Raw genomic sequence first — 26,571 nt, forward strand, 5'->3', positions numbered from 1 at the left:
GGAAAGAACCCCCTGTGTGTGTTGAACATGTCCCAGAGCTGCTTCCCAGTCCGTGTCACAGCTGGGCCCTGAGCAGGGAATGGCTGCACACCTGGATGTGTGCACTGGGCACGTGGATATGATGGAAAAATATCCCATGTTTTCTGACTAAGCAGTTTTTCCTTTACAGTTCCTCATTTCACCTCGGTGTCACCTCAGCTGCCCTGGTTTGTCACCCTGGGAATGGAGCCCCAGGGGCTGTTGCTGCTTGGATCAAAGGTCACCAAGTATTTCCTTATGGACGGTGTCATGCAAAGCCCAAAGGGAGGGTGATTTCTTCCAGCACATCCCTGGATTTGCCCCCATCAGTGCCTGGGCTCTGGAAGGTGACACTGTGGGCAGAGCCCCACAGAGGAGGGGTCTGGCACAGAGCGAGGGGACCTGAAGGAACCAACTTACAAAATCTGAGCAGATGGTGGCGTTTAGGAAACTCTGCTCCCTGCAGCCCTGGGACCTGCACCAGCACTCCCACAGGGAATTTGGGAGCTGTTTTCTACCATCTTCCAGCACAGCTCCAGTTCTGGTCTTTCAGTGTCCCAGGCTTTCGGTGTCCCTGGATTTTAGTTACACTCAGGCTTCACGTGTTGTAGGTGCCCCACATGTACAGAACTGGTGGCCCAGAGGACTCTGCTCCTCATTCCCCTCCCCTGAACAGGGACACTGGGCCCTGCTGCTCCCTCTGAGTGGGGCACTGAGGATTGTCTCCAAAACACACCCCTCAGCACAGTAAAATGCAGTCTAGTTTATTGGTTAATTATATACAGGGAATTCTTGATATTCACAGTAACATCAGACGAGTTACCTCACAAAGAGCGAGAGCAAAACCAGAACTGACAGTCCACTGTAAACAAAACTAGAAATCCTGCTGGGTTTGGTGGGACTGGCTCCAGACAAACTCAGAAGGCACTGAAAGAAAAACAACAAAAGCCAGCTGAGGGACACAGCTGGATACTCTGTGCTCCCTCCAGGATGATAATCCAGAGGCACAGCATGGAGACCAAACATCAGGGACACAACAGGCACGAGGCATCACAGCCCAAGGAGGACATCACAGCCCAAGGTGGTCCGTGTGTGTCAACAGGAATTTCCTGTCCTCAAGTCATAACCATTAGAGCCCTCAGCTCGCTCTGTTACAGGACAACCTTGACTTCAGGCAGCACAGGGGCTGGGGCTGCCCCAGAGCAGAGCCCACCCCTAGGGAGGTCAAGCTTTGCTCAGGCTCTGCCAAAGCACAGGGCTGGGAACACACAGCCAGGGGGATCTGGTGGGAAGGGTGAGGCTGGGACACAGGGAGGTGGCTCCTCTGGATTGCCACCCTGACCTAAGGAAAGCGCAGCCCAAGCAGGCAGGGACACGGACTGGGCATGGCCCTTCCCCAGCTGTGCCTTGGGCAGTGAGCCCCTGAGCAGGGAGGGCACAGCCACTTCCCCCCACACCTTCCCGGGGCATCCCGGGCTCCCAGAGCTCCAGACAGGCTGTGGGAGGCACTGGGAGACTCCTGCCCAGGTGAGCACTGTCACTGAGGTCAGTGACAGGAGATTTTTTATTTTAGCTCTTTAGGCACAAAAAGCTGTTAACTCAGCTCCTTTTAATCTCTATTTGCACTGCCCAGAGAAAGCAGGATGTCTAAATGAACAGCTGGCATCAACCCAGGAGGGCTGGCTTTAGGAGGTGCAATTGCAGTGCTGGCAGCAGCAGTCATGGATTTCCTTCCCAAGAGGGTGGAGAGGGTGAGTTCTGTGCTCAGGGAGCAGCACCAGCACCAAGGAGCCCCCAGGAGCAGGGATGGCTTTGCCCTGTAAGGCTTCCTAAGATAAAAATTTAAATTCAGCCTCTGTGCTGCCTGAACTTAAAGGAGTAACAGGGAGGTGAGGGCTCTGATGGTTAGGAGATTGAGGACATGCAATTCTTGTGTCAACAGACATGCAGGATGTCTGGGGGTGATGTCAGAGCAGACAAAGCTGTGTCCTCTCTGGGGCGAGCAGGGGCAGGAGAGGAGCCCCGGAGGGCAGAGGTTCTCATCTAGGGGGAAACAATTCCAAGGGCACAGGTGCTACACATAGAACGAGGCAGGAAAGCAAACAAGAACCAAATTTACACTGGAAGAGCCACAGCCTGATCTCCAAGTCATCCACCTCTGCTCAATCAGAGAATTCAAGTCAGGTCACTTGGACACAGGAGAGGTGGGGAAAGGTGACAGGCCAAGCAGGTTCTGGTTCAGAGAAAGACACAGCAAGAGGTATATGAAGTAATTATTGTCACCACACAAAGCCACTCCTGGCTATTCCCTGTGCTCAGCCATCCTGTAACGGCACCAACTCCAGCTCCTTCCAGAGAAACCGATGGGAACAGTGCTGGAATCGCTGGCCCTGAGCTCCTTCAGGGGTTGAGCCCACAGTGCAAACCTTCCACATCATCACCCACATCTCCAGCATTTAACAGCTCCAGTTTTCCCTGACCAACACCTGGATTTCCTCTCAGCTCTCTCAGGGATGGGAAGGGGCAGTTTTTCCAGTCCCATGGAGAGCCACGATTGCTGGGAGAGCAGAGACGTCCCTGTGACAGGAGCAGAGAGGGAGCACCAGTGGGTTTGCAGCCTCTCAGTGACACAACTCCCTTCAAAGGCCAGGCTGGGGAAGCATTTTTCCTGTCTCTCACCAGGAGGTGGCCAGAACTTTTCCATGAGAACTTTGCCTCTTTCACCCAGAAACCAGGAACCTAAGCCTGCTTTTAACTCAGCTCCTTTTATTCTCTATTTGCACTGCCCAGAGAAAACAGGATGTCCAAATAAACATCTGACATCAACCCAGGAGGGCTGACTTTAGGAGGTGCAATTCCAGTGCTGGCAGCAGCAGTCATGGATTTCCTTCCCAAAAGGGTGGGCTCTGCTCAGGGATGGCCTTGCCCTGAAAGGCTCCTGGGCTAAAAAGCCATTCCAAGGATCCCTTTTCCTCACACAGCTCCTGCCAACGATCACCAGCAGCATCTCCAGAGTTAAAAATGCTCCTGTGTCACCCCAGAGGGATTCCCAGTTCTCATGGCACACACACCAGTCCTGCTCTGAAAGTGGTGCCTGTTCTCAGTGCCCTTCTCAAATTCCAAATGTTTTCCCTTTCAGCCAGTTATGGGCACAAACTGGGCATCCTGGGGAGGGTGAAGACTCCAGCTTTGCACCACATTCCCTACACCAACCAGCAGCTTGATATCCAAGTGCTGACCCACAGCTGACCCCCAAAGCCTGCCCTGGGCTGCCTCTGCCCCTCTCATAGCCCGTCCTGCCTGTGAGATGTGCAGAGCTCCCAGCACGGGCACAGTGGGATTGGTAAGACAGGAGGAGTCATCCAGCTCAGGAATACTTTTAACCAGCCCAAGCTGCTCCAAACTGCACCTGAGAAGAGACTGAAGGCTGCTGTAGTCCTGTTTCCCTTCTCTTTCCCAAATCTCTCCTTTAAAAGAACATGGCTGTTTAACCCCTTCAGCTCCATCCAGGAATTCCCTCTCCAGACATTTTAACTTTAGTGTCATGAAATTGTTACTCAGCTCTTGCCTCATTTACAGAACTAGTTTTAATAACCCCAAAGTCTAGCTCTGGATCCATCCTGGTGCAGTTCCACATGAAGTACCTGCAGGTTCAATGGTTTATTTAGAAATTTTTTTGCCCTGTAAATACACAGCTTGTCCTGCGTCCGCTCCGTGTGTTTCCATGATTGGGAAGGGAAGGCAGCCAAACTCCAGTGTTCTCCCTGGAGGCTGAGTAAAGCTGCTGGATACATCAGATTGACAACACTCATCATCCTCTGGTGAGCCTGGAGGGCAGGTCCATCCACTCCCTGCAGCACACGGGTCACATCCTCGGGTCAAAGTCCTCCCTTGCCAGGACACACCTGAGTGTCTGATGTGCAGCACCAAATCTTCCTCAGAGGCTGAGTCCTTCTGCAGCAGAAGGTGTCATTGGCCCCAGAAGCCACAATGCCAGGGTGATCCCTCCCCTGGCATTATGTACACATTGAAAAAAAAAAAATTAAAACAGCCATTCACACAGATAGAGCTCTATGGGCAACTTTGAGCTTTTCCTGCTGTTCATCAAACCCTCACTGATGAGTGTTTACAATTTCAAACCAAAACGGTTTTGTTTTCTTTTTTAAAAGAGTAATTTCTACATTTCTGTCAGCCAACTAATCTCAATCACAGCATAATCTAAGAATAAAGCAAATCCTGGCCAAGAATGGCTGCCAGGGACTCTCAGGAGTCAGGGGGAGCAGCACAGCCCAGCTCCTCACATCCCTGCGCCCCAGCCAGGAACCTGCGGTGGGTTTTCCTTATCGTGATTCTCTTGCAGCTCAGGAATGATCCAGTCCTTGGGATGGCTGCGCTTCCAGGGAGCAGGGGGGTGGAGAGGCCTCTGGGCAGCACCCAGTGTTAATGGCAGTGCTCTGTGATATCCACCACGACTGCCTTTTTCCAGCTGAAGAAGAAGTAGCCGGTGCCAGCTCCCGCTGCCACGGCGATGCAGAGGTACCCGTTGTAGGTCATGAAGATCAGCATGAGGAAGTAGCTGACCACCACCTGGATGATGTGCAGCACAGTCTGCAGGAGGTGGGGGAAGCTCAGCATCTGCTGTCTGGGAACACAAACCCAAAGGACAATCAGCAAACATGGAGACAGCTGGGAAATGCACATCCCCAAGGAAAAGCTCGGCTCTGAGGCTGCCGGGGCAGCACGGAGGGCATGGGATGGCACAGAAGGTCACAACAGTCTGGACAGGGACTCCTGCACGAACCTGGAGCTGGGGTTTTCCCCACAGAGCTGCCTGCTGGCAAAGCAAGTGTGGAACTTGCTGGGAGGACTCAACTTTCAACGAGAAACAGACTTTGTCAAGCTTATTTTACCCCCCACTCAATAAGCAGAAGGGCTCCTGTTCTGCACAGTAGCTTTGACTACCTGTACCACAGAAGTTTTAAGTATTTCTTGTCAGGATCACTGCCTGTAACACCCAAACTCTGTTCCTGGGAACTCCCCAGGTGTGTTCATCACAAAACCCCCAAGCTCATCTGGCTCCCTGCTGCTCCTTTCCCCCTTCTGTGCCCCATCCTCAAGGGTGGCCAAGCCCAGTGTCCTCCAGTGTCCCAACACTGCAGCAAGTTCCTTCTGTCCCAGTTCCACCTGGAGGGATTTGCTTTAGAGTGCAGTGAAACCCTTACCCAACAGTTTTGTGTGTCTCCATCAGGATGGTGCCGTTGGGGCCTGGCACTGGCATGGAGTTGTAGCGGATGCTCACTTGGGATTTACGGAGCAGACACTCCCGGGCAATCTTAAGGCCTTCATAAAACATGGCCAGGAAGAAGACAGCCACAAAAGCACCAGCCATCTCTGACAAGAGAGGAAACATCATTGTCTCTGTGCAACAAAACCTGTCACCAGGGTCACTGGGGGGTTGAACAACCACGCTGGGCTGTGCGGGTCCCATCCGGGCACCGTGTGCATGCACAGGTGGGAAATGGGAATTCCATCCACACACTAACTGGAGTTTCACCCAGTAAGTGAAACCAGCAATCACTTTTGCTAATAAGACCAAATTCTTGAATTATATGAACATCTCCCTTTCGCCCCACAGATGCCGTTTAAACCAGACTCAACACAGCACATCTCTGCATTCTTGGCATAAATAACAATTCCTGAAACATTAATCCTTAAACACCAACTGCACACGTTTTTGCTTGGACTGGACAAGACAGTGTTACTAACCTCCAGGAGAATTGATTGTAAGTCCAGAAAACAGCAATGGCACATTCTCATAGCTGAAGTGGAAAGTCATGGCCTGCCCAAAACACAAAGAACACCAAGGTGAGCCTGAGCAGCTCATCCCAGATGGAGCTCAGAGCAAGAGGCAGCAACAGGGGTTGTACCACAGCAGGAACTCAGATCAGTTCAGCTGGTCACCACACAGACATGAAGAAAATCTCCAGTAAATCAGTGTAGCACCCACAAAGGGACAGAGCTGCAGGTCCCAGTTCCAGCGAGCAGCCCTGACCAGAAGGCACTGTCCCTCCACGGTACCTCTTACAGGTAGGTGCCTCCTCTTGCTTTTGGAGCTCCTTTTCTCCTCAGCACCAGGAGTACCAGGGATTGGGGATGTCTCCATGGAGCTCACCCTTTCCTCCTCATCCTCTCAGGGGTTGGGGTACAGGGCACTTTCCCTTCCCCACCGTGACCCCTTTGAGCTCACACAGGTGAGGGTTGTACAGCTGAGTCCTCTGGTCCCTGTGCCAGCAGAGCTGCTTCCCTATGGAGTTCCTAATATCCCATGGGAAACAGAGGCCTAAACACAGGTGCCACGAGGTGTATCAGATGTAAAGCAGGACCACAACTTCCCCTGGGAGAAAAGAAGGGCTCCTGAGGCTGCACAGTGGGTGCTGTGGGGAGATACCAGTGATCCCCTGGCCAGCTGGAGGTGACATGAACTTCCCATCCAGGTAAATACAGGGCAGTTTGGCATGTCCTGGCCACAGCTGCACACAGTGTTTTCTCATGGAAAGTACTGACCAAGCAACAGGAACTGCTGTTTGAACTCTCCTTAATTAAGGTTATTTGCTGAAGCTCAGAATTAATGATTCATCTCAGCATCTGTGAGGATCAGCAGACACTCATTACCCCCAGAGCAGAAATCACTGTGAAACAGCTTTCTGAGAGCACTTTCATCTCTCCAATGGACTTAACATTTTTACATTTAAAACAAAAGCCACACAAACCAAAGAACTGCAGCTGAACCAGAGCCTGTTACTTGGAGCCAGTGAGGAATGGGAAGACACACCTCAAATGTGCTCAGCCTGTTAAATAAGATGCTGTGCCTAGGCACTGCCTTCCCTGACAGATTTATGTGCCACATTAATGTAAAATCTTGTGTAATTACTCACAGTTTTCATCTGCAGGGCAAGGCAGGATCCTGTAGCTATCCCCTGAACACCTGACACTTGTAAAGTAATGACATTTATATGGAAAATAATGGCCCAGAGGATACCAATACTAAGATGTGGGATTACAGGAAGAGCTTTACAAGGACAGCAGTGGCAGTGTTGGACTCTGAGTTGGACACTGAGGGGAAGCTGTTCCAGTCCTCTCTCCTGCTGTGGTGGTTGCAATATAAGCAGAAGTAGCAATTCTTGATTCCCTCCTCGGCACAGAGCTGGCAAACTCCAGCTGAAGGTCTGTAAAACCTCCTCCTGAGAACCCTCTCATGTGAAATGGGAATGCATACTCTCTGCCCTCCTTCTGAAATTTAACCCTAAACAGACATGTTTGAATAATCTAAAACTCACTCCAACAGTATTTGGAAAAGGGAGAGAAAGCTGACAGAGTTCCTAGAACTGGTTACACACAACAGATCCTACGGCCATTTCCATGGAAACCCTGGGCAGGATCTCCACAAAGCCCCAGTGGTGCCAGAACGCACAAGCCTGGACCTGCTGGAATCCAAATCAGCTGGAGCAGCAGGATCCAGGACCTCAGTGCCAACATGGCAAAGAGCCCTGGCAGCACTTTGCTCCCCAAAGTGAGCTCCAAGGTTCAGGAGGGAAAGGGCACAGAGCTGGTGGGGGCAGGTCAGCACAGCCCCTCACCCTGCTGAGCTGCCTGGGGCTCTCCCTGACAGCCTGCAGAGCTCCATCCCTCTGTTCCTGGCAGGAAAATGCTCACTCTGCACTCCTGCCTTTAGCTGGCTGCAGAGCACACCCCAGCCTGGCTGCTAGAAAAGTTTTTGCAAGGAAAAAAAACCATTTTGCCAAAGGACCTCCAGCCCTGAAATCCATCTCACGTTTCACATCCCCTCACGCCTCACCCCAGGAGAGCCCCAGTGGGGTCTGGGTTTTACCTGGGTGGATTCCTGCCTTCCAAAGCTCAGTTTAACCTCCAGTTCTTAAGAGCACAGCCTCTAAGATGACAAGTTACCCTGAAGCACAGACAAGGGAAAGCTCTCTGGTTAGTGCTGACCTCCCCACTCACCATTGCCATCATGTCAGATCCGTGGCCGTGTCCCGAGGGGGCTGTGGAGTGGAGGTGCTCAGGAGGATGAGTGGCTGCCAACATGGAGCTGTTCCTGTGGTGCTCGTGAGACATCTCCATGGCAGGGAGGTTCAGGAAGGCACATAGAAAAGTGGGAGCCTGGAAAACAAAAACAGAAGAGCTCTGCTAAAAAAAAAAAATGTGGTTTCTCTACTGCTACTCCAAGAGCCACTGAGAGCTTCTGCCTCTGGAAAACTCCTGGAGCATCCTCATGGTCCTGCTCTGACTGCAGGGAGCACAGAGCAGGACAGTTTAAAGGAGGTGTGTCCCCCTGAGCTTGACATCACTGTATTGCTGCACCATCCTCCACACTCCTGCCAGAAAGGGAGTTAATCTGGTTGAGGTGGCACATGGACGAACGAGGGCTCACTATAAAGGAACATTTCTTATCTGTAAGAGGTAAAAAACAAAGTCTCTTCTCAATTGCAGTCATGCAGGAGGCAAAAACATCTCAGCCCCCACTTTAAATTGCATATACTAAAGGATCAGATTACGAGATTTCTCTTAATTGACAGTTATGCATTTTCCTGGGGACATGTTTAACACAGCAATTGTGTTAGGGGGTACAAGACCTACTGCCAGGCAAAGGTCTGCAACAGCCACAGGCGACCCAATTTCATTTCCATGAGCTTCACATTGCCACATCTCCCCTCTAATCACATTAACACAGTGAGAGAAACACTCAAAAGGCTGCCAGTCCAAATCTCTAATCTGGTTACTACAAATCAGGGGTGTCTGGACACACCAAGTGAAAGACAAAACCCCCCTCCTGGGCTGGATGTTGGACGTGGCTCCTGCACTGCCTGGGTTGGGACCTGGACAATTCCTGGTGGGAAATGGAAATCACCAGGTAGAAACAGCAACAAGACAGAAAACAAGCTGGGAACACCAGTCAGTCCTGGAAGGACAGGATCTGTCAGACTGGACCCTGCCTGGAATACTCTGGACCCTCCCACTCCAGTCCAGCACTGAAGTAAAACCAAGTGCAATAAAAACCAAAGAACAGACGCTCTACCAAATGAAAGTTAAAAAAATAATGAGAGGAGACATCCTTCCCTCCAGATAAACCATCAGGAGAGTTTACAAGTGCAGTTTTTCAGGTTTTTAAGCCAAAAGGTGACATGGTGTTTGAACAGGTAGGTATGGCTGTGCTGAGATTGGAGAGAGGAAATAAAACCCTGGGAGAGCTTCCTAAACTGAAAATAGCAAATAAAACCCCACATGGCAACCAGCTGTGGAGGAGCTGGTTCAGTTTGTAACTTGGGGATCCTAAAAGGCTTTAAATGAAAGGGAACAGTGAGAGAAATTCAAGATTTGGGGAAGACAAGGAAAAAAAGATAAGTCAGCAGTGCTGGGGATGAACTCCTGAGAGGGAAGGAATGCACTGAAATTAAATAATGCAGGTAAGCACCTGTAAGCAAGAACAGGAACACACAGCTCAGGTATGTCCTGTGTCTCTGCAGCTGAGGTTTGTAGCCCATCCCTTATTGCATTAGGTAACTCACAATAATCCCCTGAAAAGTAACTTAGAATTAATGGCACTGGATAAAGCAGAATGAATTCCCTGCCCATATTTCTGCTAAGATTTTTTAGCTCACTTCACCCCTATTTGTGCTTAAATATTGAGGCCAGAGAAATGTCCACAGGGAGGAAAAAAAAGAGAGAGGCCAATGGAAGCAGCAGCTCAGCTGACACAGAAGAGCATCCCCTGGGGACACCTGTGGAGCAAACGGTGTGACTTCCACATGGCACAGCTTTGAACATCATCCTGGTCCAGAGCTGAAAGGTTCAGGCTCTAGAACTGCAGCCCCAAAATACAAAGCCTTGGGAAAGGAACTCTCTGCCAAGACACACAAACTTCAAATTGTCTTTTGCATCAGGGAAGGAAGAACAGCCTGAGTGCTTCAGCCCCGGGGATCAAAGGTGATTGTGCCGTGAGAGGAAGAACAAACGTCACGTAAGAACTTCCCCTCCCCGGCCAAAATCTCACAGGACCAGAGAACCATGGAATATCCTGAGCTGGAAGGGACCCACAGGAATCATCCAGCCCAGCTCCTGGCCCTGCACAGACACCCCAACAATCCCACCCTGTCCCTCAGAGTGTTGCCCAAACCCTCCTGGAGCTCTGGCAGCCTTGGGGCTGTGCCCACTGCCCTGGGGAGCCTGTTCAGTGCCAACCACCCTCTGGGGGAAGAACCTTTCCCTGAGATCCACCCTGAGCCTGCCCTGACACAGCTCCAGCCATTCCCTCAGGTCCCAGAAGCAGAGATCAGGGCTGCCCCTGTGTCTCCTCCCTCATCTCCTCTCACTTGACTGACCCCCTGCTTTTGCTTTGGGTACAACATCCTCACAGTGACTCCTGACCAATGATCAGTTATCCAACTCAGGATTCCACACTCCTGCCAAACTCCACAGGTTCCAGTGCACTCCACAGAAGCCCTGGCTGCTCCCCAGATGAAAAACTGCCTTAATGGCTGGGTTGTGTCCAACCTGTCACTATTTTCCTTCTCACTAATCATCATTTCTCTGCAGAAACAGAGAAACAGCGGATGTTTTCAGGATATTTGCTTTGTAGGAACAAAGAACAAGGTCAGGTATTCAGAAGGGGCTGCAGTGGCTGGGCAGGTCTTGGTACAGCTCACAAAGAGCTTGGCCCTCACCTGGGCAGCTCTTTCCCACCCTGCTCCCTCAGTGTGCAGCACCAAACCCAACCCCTGCTGCAGTGACCCAGCACTGAGGGACATTTTATGATATCCTAAAAGATGGGGGATTAATAGTGGAAGAGGAAATAACCTTGTCTGAGCCACTTCAGCTGTGTTTTGTGTCACTAAAGGCAACCAACACATGGATGAATCTCTGTTTAAAAATAAATCAGTTCCAGGGGACAATCAGTCTCTGATTTACAACTTAGGAGTTCTCTACCTGTGTCTTGGAGTAAAAACAACATCCAGGGCAGCAACAGGTTAATGGGAGTGTAACATTTCAAGCTGCAAATCTCTGTTTGGTTTGCACAGGCTCCTAAGAGACGATTGACAGATGTGGGGCTGAAGCAGGTGCTGGTTTTAACAAAGCTGGCTCCATACCTGAAGGGAAAAAACCCCCACATACAAGGTTCTATTATTGTAAATTCTTTAAATAGGTTTAGCCTTGTACAAGCCCAGCCCTTCAGCAGGTATTTCTGTCTGAATGGGTGACTTGATCCCTGGCTGCTGCCTGTTCCCTGTGTTTGCACAGGGAGGAAGAGGCATTGGGGTGGATCCCTGAGCATGCCCTGGAGGGGGGATCTGCCCCAGCCTGTGGCTGCATCAGGCTCAGGTATTCCAGAGGGCCTGCACACCTGGAGGGCACAGACCCCATGGTTCACCTGTCACAAGGGTCACACACACTGATTTTTTGTATTCCACACTAACCTACTGCCTAAGAAAACAAACAGGGTGGAACAGGAGGGAGGAATGAGGAAATCCTCTCCAAGGCTCACTTCTCTCCCTCTCAGTGCTGTTACCCCAGGTCAGAGGAACCACAGCCCCCATTTCACAACCCCTCACATTTTTAAGGAAAACAGCAAGACTTGGAGCTACACACAGGGCTTTTCTTCCCTTAAGCCATCACCCTGGAGCAGGACTGAGCTCAGGCAGGCCCTGCTCTCACAGCTTTGTGTCCCACCCCTGCAGTGCCACCTCGGCAGCTCTGCAGACCGGGCTGGTTCAGGGAGAGCTGCAGCAGGAGCAGGATCTGACAACAGCAAACTGTCAGCACCAGGACTTGCTTTCACCCTCCACCAACATTTAACCAGTGCTGCCACACCTCACACATACAAGGAAGCCACACTCACCACCCCAGGGCACAGGGAAGGGGAGGGCAGGTAGGATATGCCAGGTACAGGGCAGGTAAATGAGCTGGAGATTTGCCAAACCCAGAGCAGTTTTCTCAAGCAGGTCTCAGCCACAACATCCCTACCATTCCACATAACCTCCACCACAGCTTCCCAATCTACTGCTTCTGCTGTGTTCATCCAGAATCCTGCAACTTCCCAGCAAAACAGAGTTTTCCCTGCGGCAAATGCCCAAGGAAGTTACAGCTGGACATGCAGAAACAGGACAGGCTATGGGAAGGACCTGCCAAGCTCCCAGAAAGCACTTTAGAAATCAGCTTGGTCTGAAACACGGTGTGCAAACAAAGCTTCCTAAAGTCACATCTGAAGGGAATGAAGCCCCTTTCCAAATCAGAAGTGTTAACAAGGGAGCCTTAAATTAAATCAACGCCCATTACAGCAGCAACTCCTCCCTTCAGGACAGTGCCTCATCTTCCCCATGCCAATTCTGAAAACACCAGCAATAAAACCAATTCCACTGGCTATGCCCAAAAGGCCCAGAGCCTTATAAACCACCTCCCCAGTGTCCTTTACACCAGTTATTTGTCCCACAGAGAGGGTGGTGCTGCAGTGGCCAGCACACAGTGGCACGAGCCCACCAGCCCTGCCAACAGGACAGGCTCCTGCACGGAACCCTCCCCACTCCCCTCAGCACAGAGAGAGGGATTCCTACCCAGGGTCTCCCCACCAACACTTCTGGGAGCAAGAACAGGGTCAGGAAGTCCCTCTGTCCTCCTGCAGGTGTGAGAAAGACCTGGTAATATCTGCTAAGAATTACAATGAAAGTTTCCAAGAGAAAGCCAAGGGAAAAAGATTAAAACCAGCAAGTTGGAAAGGCAGAGCTCTCTTGCTTGCACACCAGGCTCGGCTCAGCGCTGTGGGACACGAAGGAATGCTGCACACAAAGCACAGGAGTAATGGAAAAGGCAACCCAGAGTCCCCAGTGCTCTACTTACAGGCTGTCTGAGCTCCGCTGGCTCCCAGCTCGTGGTCCCCAGCCCAGTCAGTGCCTTTATTTTTGTAGCAGTGCTGTAAATGGAGTGGGAGGGAAGCAGAGCCTGCAGACACTGCAGCTCTGTTCACCAGCTCTGCCCTGGGCTCCTCTGAATGCTCGGGCCACTCATCAGGAGACTGCTTTGAGTTTATTCAGTTTCCTGGCAAACCCCACCACTTTAACCACTTCCTTTCCAAAGGGGTGGACTGGTGAGTCCTCCAGGATCTCTGGAGCTGCTTAAAGGCACAGCTGAGGGACAGACCAATTGTGCCTGTTCGTGCTTTAGGAGCATCCAGCAACAGCAGCCAGGGCAGAACTGCACAGGCTATACAGACACACCTTACAGATCCAGGGAGCAAGTATTGAATCCCTCAGCAACACAGCAGAACATGTGTTACAGACACACACACTGCTGTTCTCCAGCGTCCAAATTCCCCTTGGAACTCTCCCAGGCAGCTCCAGCAACCCCAGGCTGGCACCCAGACACAGGGAGGGACTGTGCTGTGCCCAGCAGCCCTAATTGCACACCTCTGTTCTTCCCTTGCACAACTCCTGAAGAAGGAGCTCTCAGTGCTATTTTAAGAATTGGAGGTCACAGCAGAACTGTGGCTTGCTCTGGTACTGCCTCACCACCTCAGAGACACAACCTAAAGCCTTTCCCAGGAGTTTAAGGCTTCCTAAAAGCTCAACACACCAGAAGGGGTTTGGATAAAGAGAGAGAAAGAGAAGGGCATGGCCTGGGAGCAGAGCCCCAGGACATGCTGAGGCTCAGGCTGTCAGGCTGCAGTTCTGATTTCCTGGGCTTTGTCCTTGACCATGGAAGCTTGAAAATCCATTCAGGCCAGATCAGCAGAGCCAAACAGGAAACTCTGTGTGACAGAGGGCACATTCTCCCTCTCCACCTGTAGGTGGGAGGGATACAGCTGAGCTGTTCACCCCAACGGGTTTCAGGAGCTTCTGGAGGAGGATGACAGGAACTCTGGAGGAGTGGAGTTCAGGGAGTGGAGCAAAATAAGAGCTCAGCAGGGTTGCAGACAACATCTTGTGTTCAGCTCCAAAAGGGGACAATGCCTGGGCAGGCTGGGACGTGCCAAGGTGGAATCAGTGAGCAGGGCCATCAGCAGGGAGAGGCAGCCAAGGGAGCACATGGAGCTCAGCTGGAATGCACGAGCCAGGAGGAGCAAGGGGCTCTCAGAAATGACATCCAGGACTGCCCACGCTGCAGGAGGGGAGGAGGAGGAGGATCACACAGGAGATCTGCTCCTCTGTCATCACCTCCACTGAGGATCCCAACTGGAACCACTACAGCACAGTCCTGGATGCTGAGGGTGATGACTGAGAACACGGCACACCAAAACCACTCCACTGACACAGCAAAAACTCCAAACAACGGCCCAGTTCCAGACTACGGATTCCAGTTGGGATGGTGGCTCACACAACCTTCCTGGAGCTGCACAACATTATTTGGCACCCTGATGCAGTTATATACATTAATCAACTTTTAATTAAAATGAAGACTAAAAGGAGTTGATGAAATATCAGTGTATGTTCAACCCTCGAGGTCCTGTCCCTTGCTTTGAACCGAAGCACCCCTGAGCTGCACAACCAAGGCAAAGCTGGTCACACTCGCTTTGCACCATCCCCATGACGTGAGGAGGGGCCAGAGCTCTTCCTCTCAGCGTGGCTACAATAATGTCCCTTTGATGGAGTTTATTTTCATAGTAAACTTGTCTGGTCACCTTCTGTTAAGAGGCCCTGCTTGGTCTGCTTCCCTAAAAGGGGACGGTCATTCCTAATCTCCCAACTTCTGCAGGCTCCTCAGGAAACCTCTAAATCTTTGAACAAATAAAAGAAAAATAATCCAGGACAGGCTGTTCTTTACAGGACAATGCACTGGACTTCATTAGGTGCAGCACACACCATGTCTCACTAATGGGCCCAGTGGAGTGAAAGGCAGCTGAAAACAGGCCTGCAGAGCAGCAAACCTCAGCCTCTAAGCCTGATAACATCAGAGGAAAGGCTGAGAAATGCTGGCAAGAGGTGGCAAAATACTGGGGAGCTGGTCAGGCTGGGCAGCAAACAGCCTCCTGTGCAGTCAAGTGTTTCCCTCAACACACTGGAACTGCAGGAGGTGGAACTGCAATGAGAGAAGGAACTCCTGGGAATCAAAACTGAGGGGTCCCTGCCAGCCCTTCCTGGCTGTAGCCTCATTTCTGCTGGAGAAGTCTGATCCAGCCCAGGTTCAAGCTTTGCACTGAGATCCAGCTGTGATCCTCTACCTGATGTCTCACAAAGGGTCCCTAACTCCATCAAGCAGTTACATCTGGCAGTTAGACCAGGTTAATTCTTGAAGGTCCCTTCAAACTTCTAGTCCTATATCCTATTCCAATCCACAACAGCCTCTTGCTGCCCACCTCTCACCCTCAGCAGCACAGGTCAGGGCACCCCCCACTGACCACATCGCCTTCAGCAAGGGGTGACAGAGCAAATCTGTCATGCCCTGGGTTGTTCCTCTCCCTCACAAATCCCAGGTCAGCAATGCAGGGATGTTGCTAGGCACACATCTGTCACAAAGCCTGGCTCAAGGGAGGTATTTTTGGGTGGCAGACAGATGCTGAAGGCTGTCGTGAGGCTGAGGACACTTATCCACACAAAGCACCCTTATCCACACAAAGGACAACCAGGCAGGACACAGCAAAATGGTTTTGGAGAACCAGATGTCAAGAGTGCCACGGACTGAAGTGTTCAGCAATAACCTGTTCCCTTCCTGACAAAACAACCTGCATGAGCCCAAATTAACCCGAAGTCCCCAGTGGGACACTTTCAAAGGATCTGAGCACATTCCACCCGTGGCTGTCTTGGACAAGCCCAGCCAAGGACTATAATAAGCTGAGCAAATCCAAAGTGCAGCCCAGGGAACAAAGCCCAGCTCTCCTGGCCTGGAGCTGCCCCCCTACTGACCAGAAGCAGAGGGCCAGGAACAGACATTTCAGACACAAGGTGTTGTTTTTACTGCTACCAAACACCAATAAACACAGTGTTCATGCAGGGCAGATGCTCCATCAGCAGACAGAACTCCAGTGGTGCCCAATTAAAGGTGATTGGCATCTCTTCCACAGGGCAGAGTTTGCCTGCTCGTCTCTTGAGTGGCACAAAACTTCCTCCTTTTCCAGCTCCAGGGGAACAGCCCCCAGCTCCAGCCAGATCCTCCCACTGCACACACAGCAAGGACACACCCCTGTGGCACTGGGGGCCAAAGCCAGAGCAGATCTGTTCTGCACCCTCAACTCCTGCCCTCAGGAGTGACTTGCCTTGCTCAAGCCTCCCAGGGGCACAGTTTCTTCCATTCTGTACATGGACAGTATTTCCTACCCTGTTCTCAACCAACAGCCTTTTGGAGCCTCTATTTTCCCCGTGCTGTTCATTGTTCCCCTTTCACTCCAGGTGCATCCCCCTTTCTGGCACACAGAGAAGTTTCTGGAAAGTGGCAGAGTTGAGGCACCTCAGGACATGCCAGCCCTGAGGAGTGGCTGCCATTCCCACAGCTCCCAGAGCAGAGGAGATGCAGCACCAAAGCTGACTCAGGCACCCACCTGCAGACAGCAGCAGAGCTTTAGAGATGCCAGAACTGACACAGGAGGCCACGTCACAATTTCTTTAGGAAACATCCAGGCTACAAGGCTCCTGCCAAAGCATGGCAGACACCAGAATTCGTAAGGAATCAGCATGAATTCAGAGCTGGTGCTGACAAGATTCCATCAAAGGCCACTCCCAGGAGGCATCTCCAGAAGAACCTCCTCAGCACTCCCTGGGCATGTCAGAGGTCAGGATCAGCCCAGCTCTGCAGACTGGCCACGCCATCAGAGCTTCACCTCCCTTCCTCACAGCGTCCAGGGCAAGCCAGAGGAGCACAGTGACATATCCAGGTCACAGAATCCCCAGGATTCAGCCTGAAGGTGCCTCCTTCCCCCCACCCAGGAAGGGAAGAGGCAGAGATAAGGCAGGATGGCTCAGATCCCAGCGGTGTGAGAGGAAGGGGTGGGTGCAGCCCGGAATCACCGGGAACCTCCTGCTAAAAACCCTCAGCACTCACCTGGGAGCTGAGGACAGCTGGGGACCCTGAGCAGTGAGGAGATGCAGGACAGCAGTGGGAAGGGGAGACAGAAAAGCAGGGCCACGTGACCCAGATTTCCAAGATTACACAACTCCTGAATAAACAGACATTTCCTTACGGTCTGTGGTGGTTTGTGCACAGATGTTACACAACCAGACACAGGAATGGTGACCAGGGAGATGAGATCCACGTGGCCAGAGAGCTGAAACCACCCTGCTGCCTCAGGGCAGGCTGGGAACAAGAGGGAAGGAGTCCTGAGCCTTATGATACTCTTCAAAAACTTGATAATCTAAAAAAAAAAAATTAATTAGTATTTGGAACTGTATCCTGCAAGATTAGACAACTTCTGCTTCCTTAGAAAAGCCAGGTCTAGTGAAAAATTTATCTTCCTATTCTATATGTCCTAATCAAGAACATCTTCTAACCTAACAGAGCTTTTTTAAATGAAGGGAAAATTTATATCTTAAAATGAAAAAAACTACCTTTTGCATACAAATTTCTTCATTGTGCTCACTAATTCAGCATCCAGATCCCTGGAGGTTCAACACCTCCTGCATCATTGATTTGGATGAAATTGTCTCCCACAAAAAGGGTCTGTCCAGAGGGTAAGGACATGGATTATTGTTTGTGAGCATTCAGTGGCCACATGCAGAAACATTCCATCTGCCAGGAATGATATGTCAGGATGTGAGAAGGGAACTTGCCAGTTAATTCCTGATCAACCCCTGCTCTGTGGTTTGCTGAGGTGGGAAGGTCACACACCAGGCTATGCAGTGTAAACAGCTCTGCCCAGATTGATTTTATAAGGTGCCTTCTGGCCCCACGCTCTGTAAAACTGTAAAACCATCTCAGCAGACACAAAATGAAACCCAGAGTCAACAAGTGCATTCCCAAGTCAGCAAGCCCGAGTTTCCTCAGTGGAAAAATGACTCAATGTGCCCTTGAAGTGCTGGCCTTTAATACAGGTGTAGCATTACTGATGTTATCTCCCAACAGCACAAATACCTTTGTCTCATGCAGATAAAACTAATTCTGAGGGTAATAAAGTGGATGGCAGTGGTTTATTACAGGCTTCATAAAAGGGAGCCCAACATCCAGCAACAGGTGATTCAGCAGACTCACAGATTCCCAGATTTTACCCTACGTGCCCATTTTCACACAGCTCATTTTCCCTCTCTGGCTGTTTTCCAACATCAGAACCAGACTAAGCCCAAAAAAGGCAACACTTGTACAAATTCTGAACTGGCTTTGAGATGTTTTGAGAACCTGGACAAGAAGAAAACCAGCCCCCAGAACTCCTCGTTCATCTTCCACACATATGAGATGTGCTGGTTGAAGCAATTCACACTGGTTTTTCTGTGTCCAGATCGGCCACACACTCATTCCCTTCCACCACATGGGACAGCTTCCCTGATTAACAATCCCAGGAGCACACTCCACTGCTTTCCTTTCACAGGTAAGTAGTTGTTTGTCTCTAATTGCTCCTCAGAAGGTGTCCCTGTGCAGACACAGCGTTTTAAGGTGGCCACTGAGCCATTCCCCTCCCCTGGAGCTGTCACTTCCAGCTTGTGCCAGGTTGATGTCACATCCTTATAGGAACAGACTGGGAGTTCCAGCATGCCAGGGTCACCTTTGGGGGGCAGCCTTTGACTAAAGACCTAAGAGTTCACAAGATTGACTTCTACAAAAGTATTTAAACCTTTTCTGCTTGCATTTAAGTTCATTTTCCATCACCATCCATGAATGGCTGCCCAGGGAGGGGGTGGAGTCATCACCCTCCCTGGAGGTGTTTAAGGACAGGCTGGATGTGGCATCAGTGCCATGGTCTGGGTGACAAGGGGGTTGGGTCAAAGGTTGATCTCAGGGGTCTTTTCCAACCTGGTTGATTCTGGGATTCTGTCCCTCAACACAAAACCTTGTTCTGCCACAGCCAAGAAGCAAATTCTTTTGTGCTTCCAAGCACCTGTTGTTTTGAGAAACCCAAAGCTGCTTCTGGGCAAAAATGCTAGGTAGAACTGGGGCCACCAGCAGCAAAAATTCATTCCCCTGGGTTTTTAATTAAGCCCAGGAAGCTGATCTCTGTTGTGGCAGATGGTTAAGACCAAACTAAACATCACCAGAGGCACCTTCCTGCTCTTGCCCCGTGATCCTGGCAAAGAGCAGGAGGATGGAACATGACATATAAACAGCTTCCAGGTAGTAACACAAATACTTGCAAGGGAGCACAAATCCATAGCCCCAGTCCATGGAACAGAGCAGCTCCACATTCCCCTTTGGGAAATGCAACTGAATTACTGAAAATATTATTGAATACGGAATCCCTGAAAATACAATCTCCAAGGCAGAAGATCTGGGATATCAAAAAGAGGAAAGGAGCAATCAAATCAAGCCATTTTCTGGGAAGGAGCTTGTCTATGGACACTCTACTGCCAGGACCACCTCTAGGGCGTGGAAAGTGGAACAAAAAGCCATCAGCAACTTTCTTACAGGTGACAAAAAAAACACTCTGGGAAAAAGCTTTGAATGCTGCCTTTTCCATCAAGCTTTCAAACCCTTGGGCTGCCACAGAGCTGCTAATCCAAAGCAGAAATGATTCAGAGCTAAAAAATGCTCAGTACTTACTATTCCAGAGCGGGGTTTTCCATCTACTGACTCCAGGAGAACAGTCTTTTCCAGGCAGACGAGGAGCCTGACAGAGCAAAGTTTCTCAACCCTCAGATAATGCTGACAAGCACAACCACCCTTATCTGTATCAAAGGCTAATCATTAACTCCTGCTAGGATTGGGCTGGGACCAGAACAAGTACTGGGATGCTCACACGGACATCCATGGAACAGCAGAAGCAACCCCTGAGTCTCCCTCACGAGATCTCTGCAAAAATGCAGACAGATTTTAGAACACCCCGACCAGGTTAAATGTGTTGCAGTGATTACTTCCCAAGACATTCACCAAAAGACATTTCAAACATTAATTTCTCTGCCAGAGAAATGAGTGGTTTGCTTGCCTTTGGCTATTTTGACAAGGCAAGCTTAGCTGATTTTAGTATTAAAGTATTTAGTCTACAAACAGAGAGAGAGCAGGTGTAGATGAGATATTAGGAAGAAATTGTTCCCTGTGAGGGTGGGGAGGCCCTGGCACAGGGTACCCAGAGAAACTGTGGCTGCCCCATCCCTGGAAGTGTCCAAGGCCAGGTTGGATTTGGGATTGGAGCAACCTGGGCTAGTGGAAGGTGTCCCTGCCCCTGGCAGGGGGTGGGACTGGATGAGCTTTAATGTCCCTTCCAACCCAACCCAGTCTGGGATTCTATGATTTTATCCACCCCACAATGAAGAAATGTGACATTTTCAAAGCTATTGGCCTGGTTTTAGGAGCTTTAGGTCCTAAATTGGGCAGAAAGTCTTCAGCACTGTGTACAAGGCAAATGCTGTTGGGGTGTCCAGCTCTGCAACCTCTCTGCTTGGAAAGCTGGAGTGAACAATTCCTATGGAAAAAAAACATGACAAAGGAGAAAAAGGGCAAGAACAGCTGAGCTGTGCCTGCAGCACAAGGGGCCCTCGTGGGGAGGGGCTGTGGTTTCAAAGGAGATTAAAAGCAAGAGTTACACAGAAAGGGATCAACCCACAAGCAGTGCCCACGATCCTGCCGGGATGTCCTGGAGGGCTTCACTGGAGGAATTCAGAAAATTAAGGGAAGTTATGCTGCTGCCAAAAGGGTTTTTTAACTACTGGGTCTTACCAAAGAAACAAAACAGTCAGGATAAAGTGTATTAGGCTCTACCATCCATCCAGCAGGTCATCCTACACCTGTGTGAAAAGAGCAGCACAAAAATGGCTTTACAATTCCAGCCAAGGCTGCAGCAGGAACGTGAGGGCAGCTGTGAAGTTTCAGAACTATCTTTCTTTTCAGTTGTTCAGGTTTCAGTCTGACAGTACTTGTAACACACCCCTCCATACTTCAGTCTGACCTCACACCACCTTACCCATTCCAGCTCAGCACGTCCTCATGAGATAATGCCTTATCTCAAGTTAATGAAGGGCATCAAAGCCAGTGGTAACTTGATTGGTGTAAACTCTCCTGGCAGAGGAGCCAGGGATCCTGGCTCAGTGTCTTACCTAAGCCACCAGACCAGGAGCTCAGACAAACACTGAGTCGTGTTGCACTTCCATGGTATCCCAAGGCTGGGTGTGTTCCTCGGGAGCTTGTGCTTCCCCTTCCCTTATCACTTTGATGTCCCAGGGCTGATTCACCCACTGGAAGTGCACGGGGTACTCGCTGCCCTCCCACAGAGCCACGTGCCAGCAGCACTGTGGGATGTCCACCCCACTTCCCGAGGGATGGGGACAGTGACCTGGCATGGCCTGGCTGCTGGGAGCACAGCTTTGACTCTGCTCCACATTTCCTGGTGTTTCTCCTTCCCAAGTAAAACAGGCAAGGTTGAAAATGCAGCCAAGCTGTGCCAGGGAGCTGCTGGGCCTCTTTAGCACAACACCTTTGGAGCAGGAAACGCTCACAGAATCTCAGAGTAGGATGAGTTGGAAGGGACACACAAGGATCACCGAGCCCAACCCTCAGCCCTGCACAGGCCCATCCCCAAGAGTCACACCCTGTGCCCCAGAGGATCCTACTGGGATCCCTGGCTCCACATGGAGGAACCCAGCCAGGGAAGGAAATCAGCCCAGGAGCAGGCTGGGTCACAGAGAGCATGTCCCTAAGGAGGCTGGAGCCATGTGCCTTCCAAACAGCTGCTTTTCCACGCTGCCAGGAGCAGGCCAGCCCATCAGCTCACAGCAGTAGCTCAGCAAACACACTGCACCTTGGAGGTGGCCTCCAAGCACTTCTTAATCCTACAAAGCCAAGGCAAATTAAATTATCCCTAACATTAAAAAAAAAAAAAAGCCTGAAAGTGTATTTACCACAGGCACTCTTTCCCCCAACAGATGCAATAAGTGCTTAGATAAGAAAAACAGTCAAGCCTGTCAGGGTTTCTCTTCCCCACTTTAGCCAAAAGATCAGCTAAATATATCCCAAAGCTCATATTCCAAGCTGATGTACCTTCATTAGAGGCAGGAGATTGAATCCATGATAACTAATGAGCATGTGTGGGCAGAGAAGGTTTGTGAATGTGGAGTGGCTCCCAGGAAGTTTCAGGAGAGCTTTGGGCAATCACTGGTAGTTCCATGCCAGAACACCCGGATTCTGTTCCCAGTTTGCTCCCAGTTTCTCAGGCTTGGTACCAGGAATTGCTGAGCACCCAGTGAGAACAGAGATGCTCAATCACCCACAGCATTCTGAGCTCTGCCCCAGAGCTACCGTGGTCTGCCCTATTAATTTAGATAAATATTAGATGATACACTAGATTATATTCTTACATAACTTTTGAAACAGATGATAAATGACTTTCACATCTGAGATACAACAATTGTGGGATTTCATAATATTACATATGTGGAGAGGGAAAGAGCAAGAAGTTCTGGCTGCAATCACAGTTGTTCAAGTGCCACTGGAAATCAGCTGGACCCTTGTAGATAAAACTGGTAACACAGAGAAGAAGAGATATTGGGAAGATGACATCAAAAACTGTAGAAACAAAACAAGGAGGACAAAACAGAGGTATTTCATCACAGCTTCCCACTGCTTCTGAACCAGGGAAGTCTAATTCCAGGACCAACAAATGAAAGACTTTAGAAAGTGCAGCAGAATAGGAGTTTAATTTGTTTACAGTAAGTAGTCCTATTATTCTCTGCATTAGCAGATTCCAGCTTTCAGCTGGGAAAAAAAAAAGGTTAATGAAAAAATCATTGGTCCCATGTCCCCTGGGACCTAATTGGGAACATTTCCAGAAAATTAGATTGAAACAAAAGGCAATGGAGCAGATTAACTAAGATTGGATTTCCCTGAGGAAAACAACATAAACTAGATTGAGTCTTTTTCATCCTCCCCTTTAAAAAACCTGCCAGGACTCCCAGTGATTTCCTGGCAGGCTCCTGGAGAAGTTCATGCTGGCAAAGTGCTTCAGCTCAACTTCACAGAATTGTGCTGCAGGCCCTGACAACTCTGGGGTGACCTTCAGCCCAGGGCAGAGGAGCAGGCAGGGCTGCAGAGCAGTCTCCTCTTGGACAGAGGGGTCTTCACAGCAAACAAACCAAATAGCAGAGGAGAAAATACCACATTTTAGTTCAAAGAACAAAAAGTTCTGTCTTCTCTCTTGCCCTAATGCCTGCTTGGAAAACAAACCAGCTGAAGGGATGCTCCTCAGGGCCCTGCTCAAAACTCGCCCTGTGAACACGGCAGATCTTGTCTCTGTGATATAAAACTGGAAAAGAATATTCTCCACACCCTCCCTTGTCAGGTATTAAGCTTTTGTTCAGGGAAGGAGTGTCTCACTAATGCAAAACTTGAAGCTACATTGCAAAGGGATACGGGAGAGAAAAATCCTCCCAAACCTCTTTCCCAAAACCAAAAAAACCACAAGCCTTGTCCTTGTACCAGTGTAAGTCTGAGTCAGTGCAAACATGCAAAAGTGACTTCATTTGATTGAATTCCTCCTCTCTGCTGGCAGAAATTATTCTAATTCCCAGCCTAATTAACAAGCTGCTGTAGATTAGAAATCTGATATGAAATGAAAACCAAGCAGCAAATCTCAGTAGGGAACAGTGGTACAAAACTTCTCCTTCTCAACACAAAGTTGTGTGGGATCCTGAAAGTCCTGCCAGCTTTAGTATTTTCAATACTTTTTTTCTTTGGTGGGGGAGGGAGTAGAAGAAGCCAAAATTTTTTGGGTTTGTAGCAAAAAAGCATCACTTTAATTTGGCACTGTACAGCAGAGCAGTGACATCTTCACCAACAAATCCTCAGTCACAAAATCACACCGCATTTTACCAGTAACATTTGCACGTCATTCCCAGGGCCCCCTTTTTTAATGAAGGACGGGAATAAAGCACCATGGAGTCCAAAGGCTGATGAAAGCCTGGGGGAACATTACACCATAAATTACATGATTTAGGATCATTAAGCTGAGCGCTGACTTACCCTCTAAGATCCCATTCTGTTCCTCATGAGAAACCCTGCAAAAGCTTTGCTGACCTCAGGCTCAAGCAGAGGCAAGTTAAGATCAAACGGGTCCAAAGTCAACTTAATAAACACTTGTGAGGAGCTTTTCATCCACCTGAGCACAAAAAGCAGGAGCATTAAGCACTCTGGAGCTTGGGGTTCAAGCACAAACAGGAACTGTCGGTCTGTGCCTGGGAACTGTGGGGAGCCACGAGCCCTCTGCAAAGTCAAAGATGAGGACTCTGAACAAAGCTTAAATTAAAAAAGGAAAAGTGGCTAAGAGAGGGTTAGAGGTGCTGTTTGCTAAGTGCTGCAGAATGTGCTGCTACAGCCTCCTCCCCTCTGCACTGGCACTGAAACTGGGCAGTGCTGAACCCCAGTTAAAAAAAAAAAGGCAATATATTCAGGTGTAACAGGGCTAGAGATGGTGGGGGGTCTGGAGGGGCCATGGGAGGATCAGTTGGTTTGTTTCAGCCTGGAGGAGACTGAGAGGAGACTCACTGGGGTTTGCAGCTTCTTCACGAGGGGCAGCATCATCTCTGCTCTGGGTGAGCAGGGACAGCCCCCAGGGAATGGCTGGAGCTGTGTCAGGGCAGGCTCAGGGTGGATCTCAGGGAAAGGTTCTTCCCCCAGAGGGTGGTTGGCACTGAACAGGCTCCCCAGGGCAGTGGGCACAGCCCCAAGGCTGCCAGAGCTCCAGGAGGGTTTGGACAACGCTCTGAGGGACAGGGTGAGGCCAGGGGTTGGACTGGATGGTCCTTGTGGGTCCCTTCCAGCTCAGGATATTTTCTGATACCTGTACCTAAAAAACCTAAATCCCAGTGCCACACCAGGCCTTGGCCACATCCAGTGTTTAAAAAAAAAATTATCTTAACACCAACCTGACAGAAATACGGAAGCCAAAGCAACAAACTGTCTCTTCATCAAAGGAACACAGGGACAACATCCATTGGAAGTTCATGTCCACCTGCCCTACCAAGGTCGGTAAAATCTGCTCCCACCAGGAATTTACATCAAATTATTCTACAACTATTGAGTGTCTGTGTTGGTTTATGTCTTTTTCTTTAACAGAAACCAGGTTTTGACCCCTTCCAAGTTTCATTCTAAACTAATCACATATTCTGCAACACAAAAGCTATTTAATACTCCCCCTCACCTTCTCCCCTTAGAAGTGAACCCACTGATATCCCCATCGTGCTGTATTTATTTATTCCCGCTGCTAAAAAACCCCAGATTACTGCAAACACAGCACTACAACAGACCTGGCACCTTCCTGCTCAGACTCAAACATCCTGTAAGTAACTATTAGCACAAATTTCCAACCAGTGCCAGCAAATATCCAAGGCCGGGAAGTTATTCACCCCCTCACCGCCGTGTTCACCTCCCCTGCCTTCAGTTCCTCTGCGTTTCGACACCATTTCCAGCCCAGGTGGTGAAATTTAAACCAGCGGGTCCCACAAAGGAGGAAGAAATACCAGGTTTTCAAAAAGGAGAAAAAACCAACACAAACCAAACGCACAAACAGGCACTTTTCCCAAGGTAGGAGGTCAAGGTGGAAAACAGCTCAAAGCACTCAGATTTGAGGGCACCGCACTGATGATGCCCCCGGGCAAAGCACAGGCAGGAGAACCGAACGTGGTGCCCCCGACCTTCCCCTCGAGTGTCCCGCGGGCCGCAGGGCCCACCAGAGCCGCCAGAGCCGTGAGGGCCCTTTCGGGAGGGTCGCGGCTCCCTCACGGCCCGGCCGCCACCCCGGGCACCGCGGAGCCGTCCCGGGGGCCTCTCCCGCACCCCACCGGGGTCCCGCCGCACCCCACCGGGGTCTCCCCGCACCCCACCGGGGTCTCCCCGCACCCCACCGGGGTCCCCGCACCCACCGGGGTCTCCCGCACCCCACCGGGGTCCTCCCGCACCCCACCGGGGTCTCCCCGCACCCCTTTCCCCTCAGGACCCCCCCGGTGCCCCCTCAGGTCCCGCGTGCCCCGCTCTGAGGGGATGGGAGGGCACGAGACATCCCCGTGCCCACACACGTCACTCACCGCGCGACCGCCACGAGCCCGCAGCGCCTCCGCCCCGCCCACCGGCACAAGCCCCGCCCCCCGAGGGATCGACTCCGCCCCCTCAAGGCGCGTCCCCCGGTTCCGCTAAGCCCCGCCCCTCCGAGGGGGTCTCGCTAAGCCCCGCCTTCCCCACGTGTCTGTCAAGCGACGTATCGGGAAGCTCCGCCCCCTCCGGCTCGCCCGGTAAGCCCCGCCCTCATGACGTCACCGATCAGCTCCACCCGTCCATCAATGGATAACATAAGCCCCGCCCCGATAAGCCCGTCCCTCTTTACTAAGCCACGCCTATTTCTGTCAAGCCCCGCCCCCTTCCCCGCCCCCGGTCAGTTGCGGTCCTGCGAGGCGCGCTTTTTAAGCCCCGCCCACTTCCCCCTGCTCTCTAAGC

General features: G+C 50.7%; 1 protein-coding gene across 6 annotated transcripts; it reads right to left on the reverse strand.

The window, feature by feature from the left end:
• Positions 1-761: 761 nt before the first annotated feature.
• SLC31A1 (solute carrier family 31 member 1) lies at positions 762-26,212 on the reverse strand. 6 transcript variants are annotated; one of them, XM_050319822.1, is made up of 5 exons: positions 26,166-26,212; positions 8,038-8,196; positions 5,785-5,857; positions 5,241-5,409; positions 762-4,660 (listed from the first exon to the last, which is right to left on the reverse strand). In XM_050319822.1, the coding sequence occupies exons 2-5, from the start codon at positions 8,155-8,157 to the stop codon at positions 4,459-4,461; spliced, it is 564 nt and encodes a 187-aa protein (XP_050175779.1). In that variant the 5' UTR covers positions 8,158-8,196; positions 26,166-26,212; the 3' UTR covers positions 762-4,458. The 6 variants fall into 6 exon arrangements, with proteins under 6 accessions (XP_050175779.1, XP_050175775.1, XP_050175776.1 ...); XM_050319818.1 differs by lacking the exon at positions 26,166-26,212 and adding an exon at positions 25,488-25,763; XM_050319819.1 differs by lacking the exon at positions 26,166-26,212 and adding an exon at positions 20,812-21,173.
• Positions 26,213-26,571: the final 359 nt, after the last annotated feature.

The sequence above is a fragment of the Myiozetetes cayanensis genome, unplaced genomic scaffold (genome assembly GCF_022539395.1).
Source record: "Myiozetetes cayanensis isolate MyiCay16 unplaced genomic scaffold, myiCay2020 scf23, whole genome shotgun sequence".
Taxonomy (NCBI): Eukaryota; Metazoa; Chordata; class Aves; order Passeriformes; family Tyrannidae; genus Myiozetetes; species Myiozetetes cayanensis.

What these genes read in the sequence shown, in the direction of transcription:
- SLC31A1 (XM_050319818.1), bottom strand. Translation starts at nt 25,544, where the DNA reads ATGGTGTCGAAACGCAGAGGAACTGAAGGCAGGGGAGGTGAACACGGC. An exon ending in GTGAACACGGCGGTGAGGGG is followed by an intron (nt 8,197 to 25,487) that starts GTGAATAACTTC and finishes TTTGTTTTCCAG; the next exon opens with GCTCCCACTTTTCTATGTGC. An exon ending in GAGACACACAAAACTGTTGG is followed by an intron (nt 4,661 to 5,240) that starts GTAAGGGTTTCA and finishes TTGTGTTCCCAG; the next exon opens with ACAGCAGATGCTGAGCTTCC.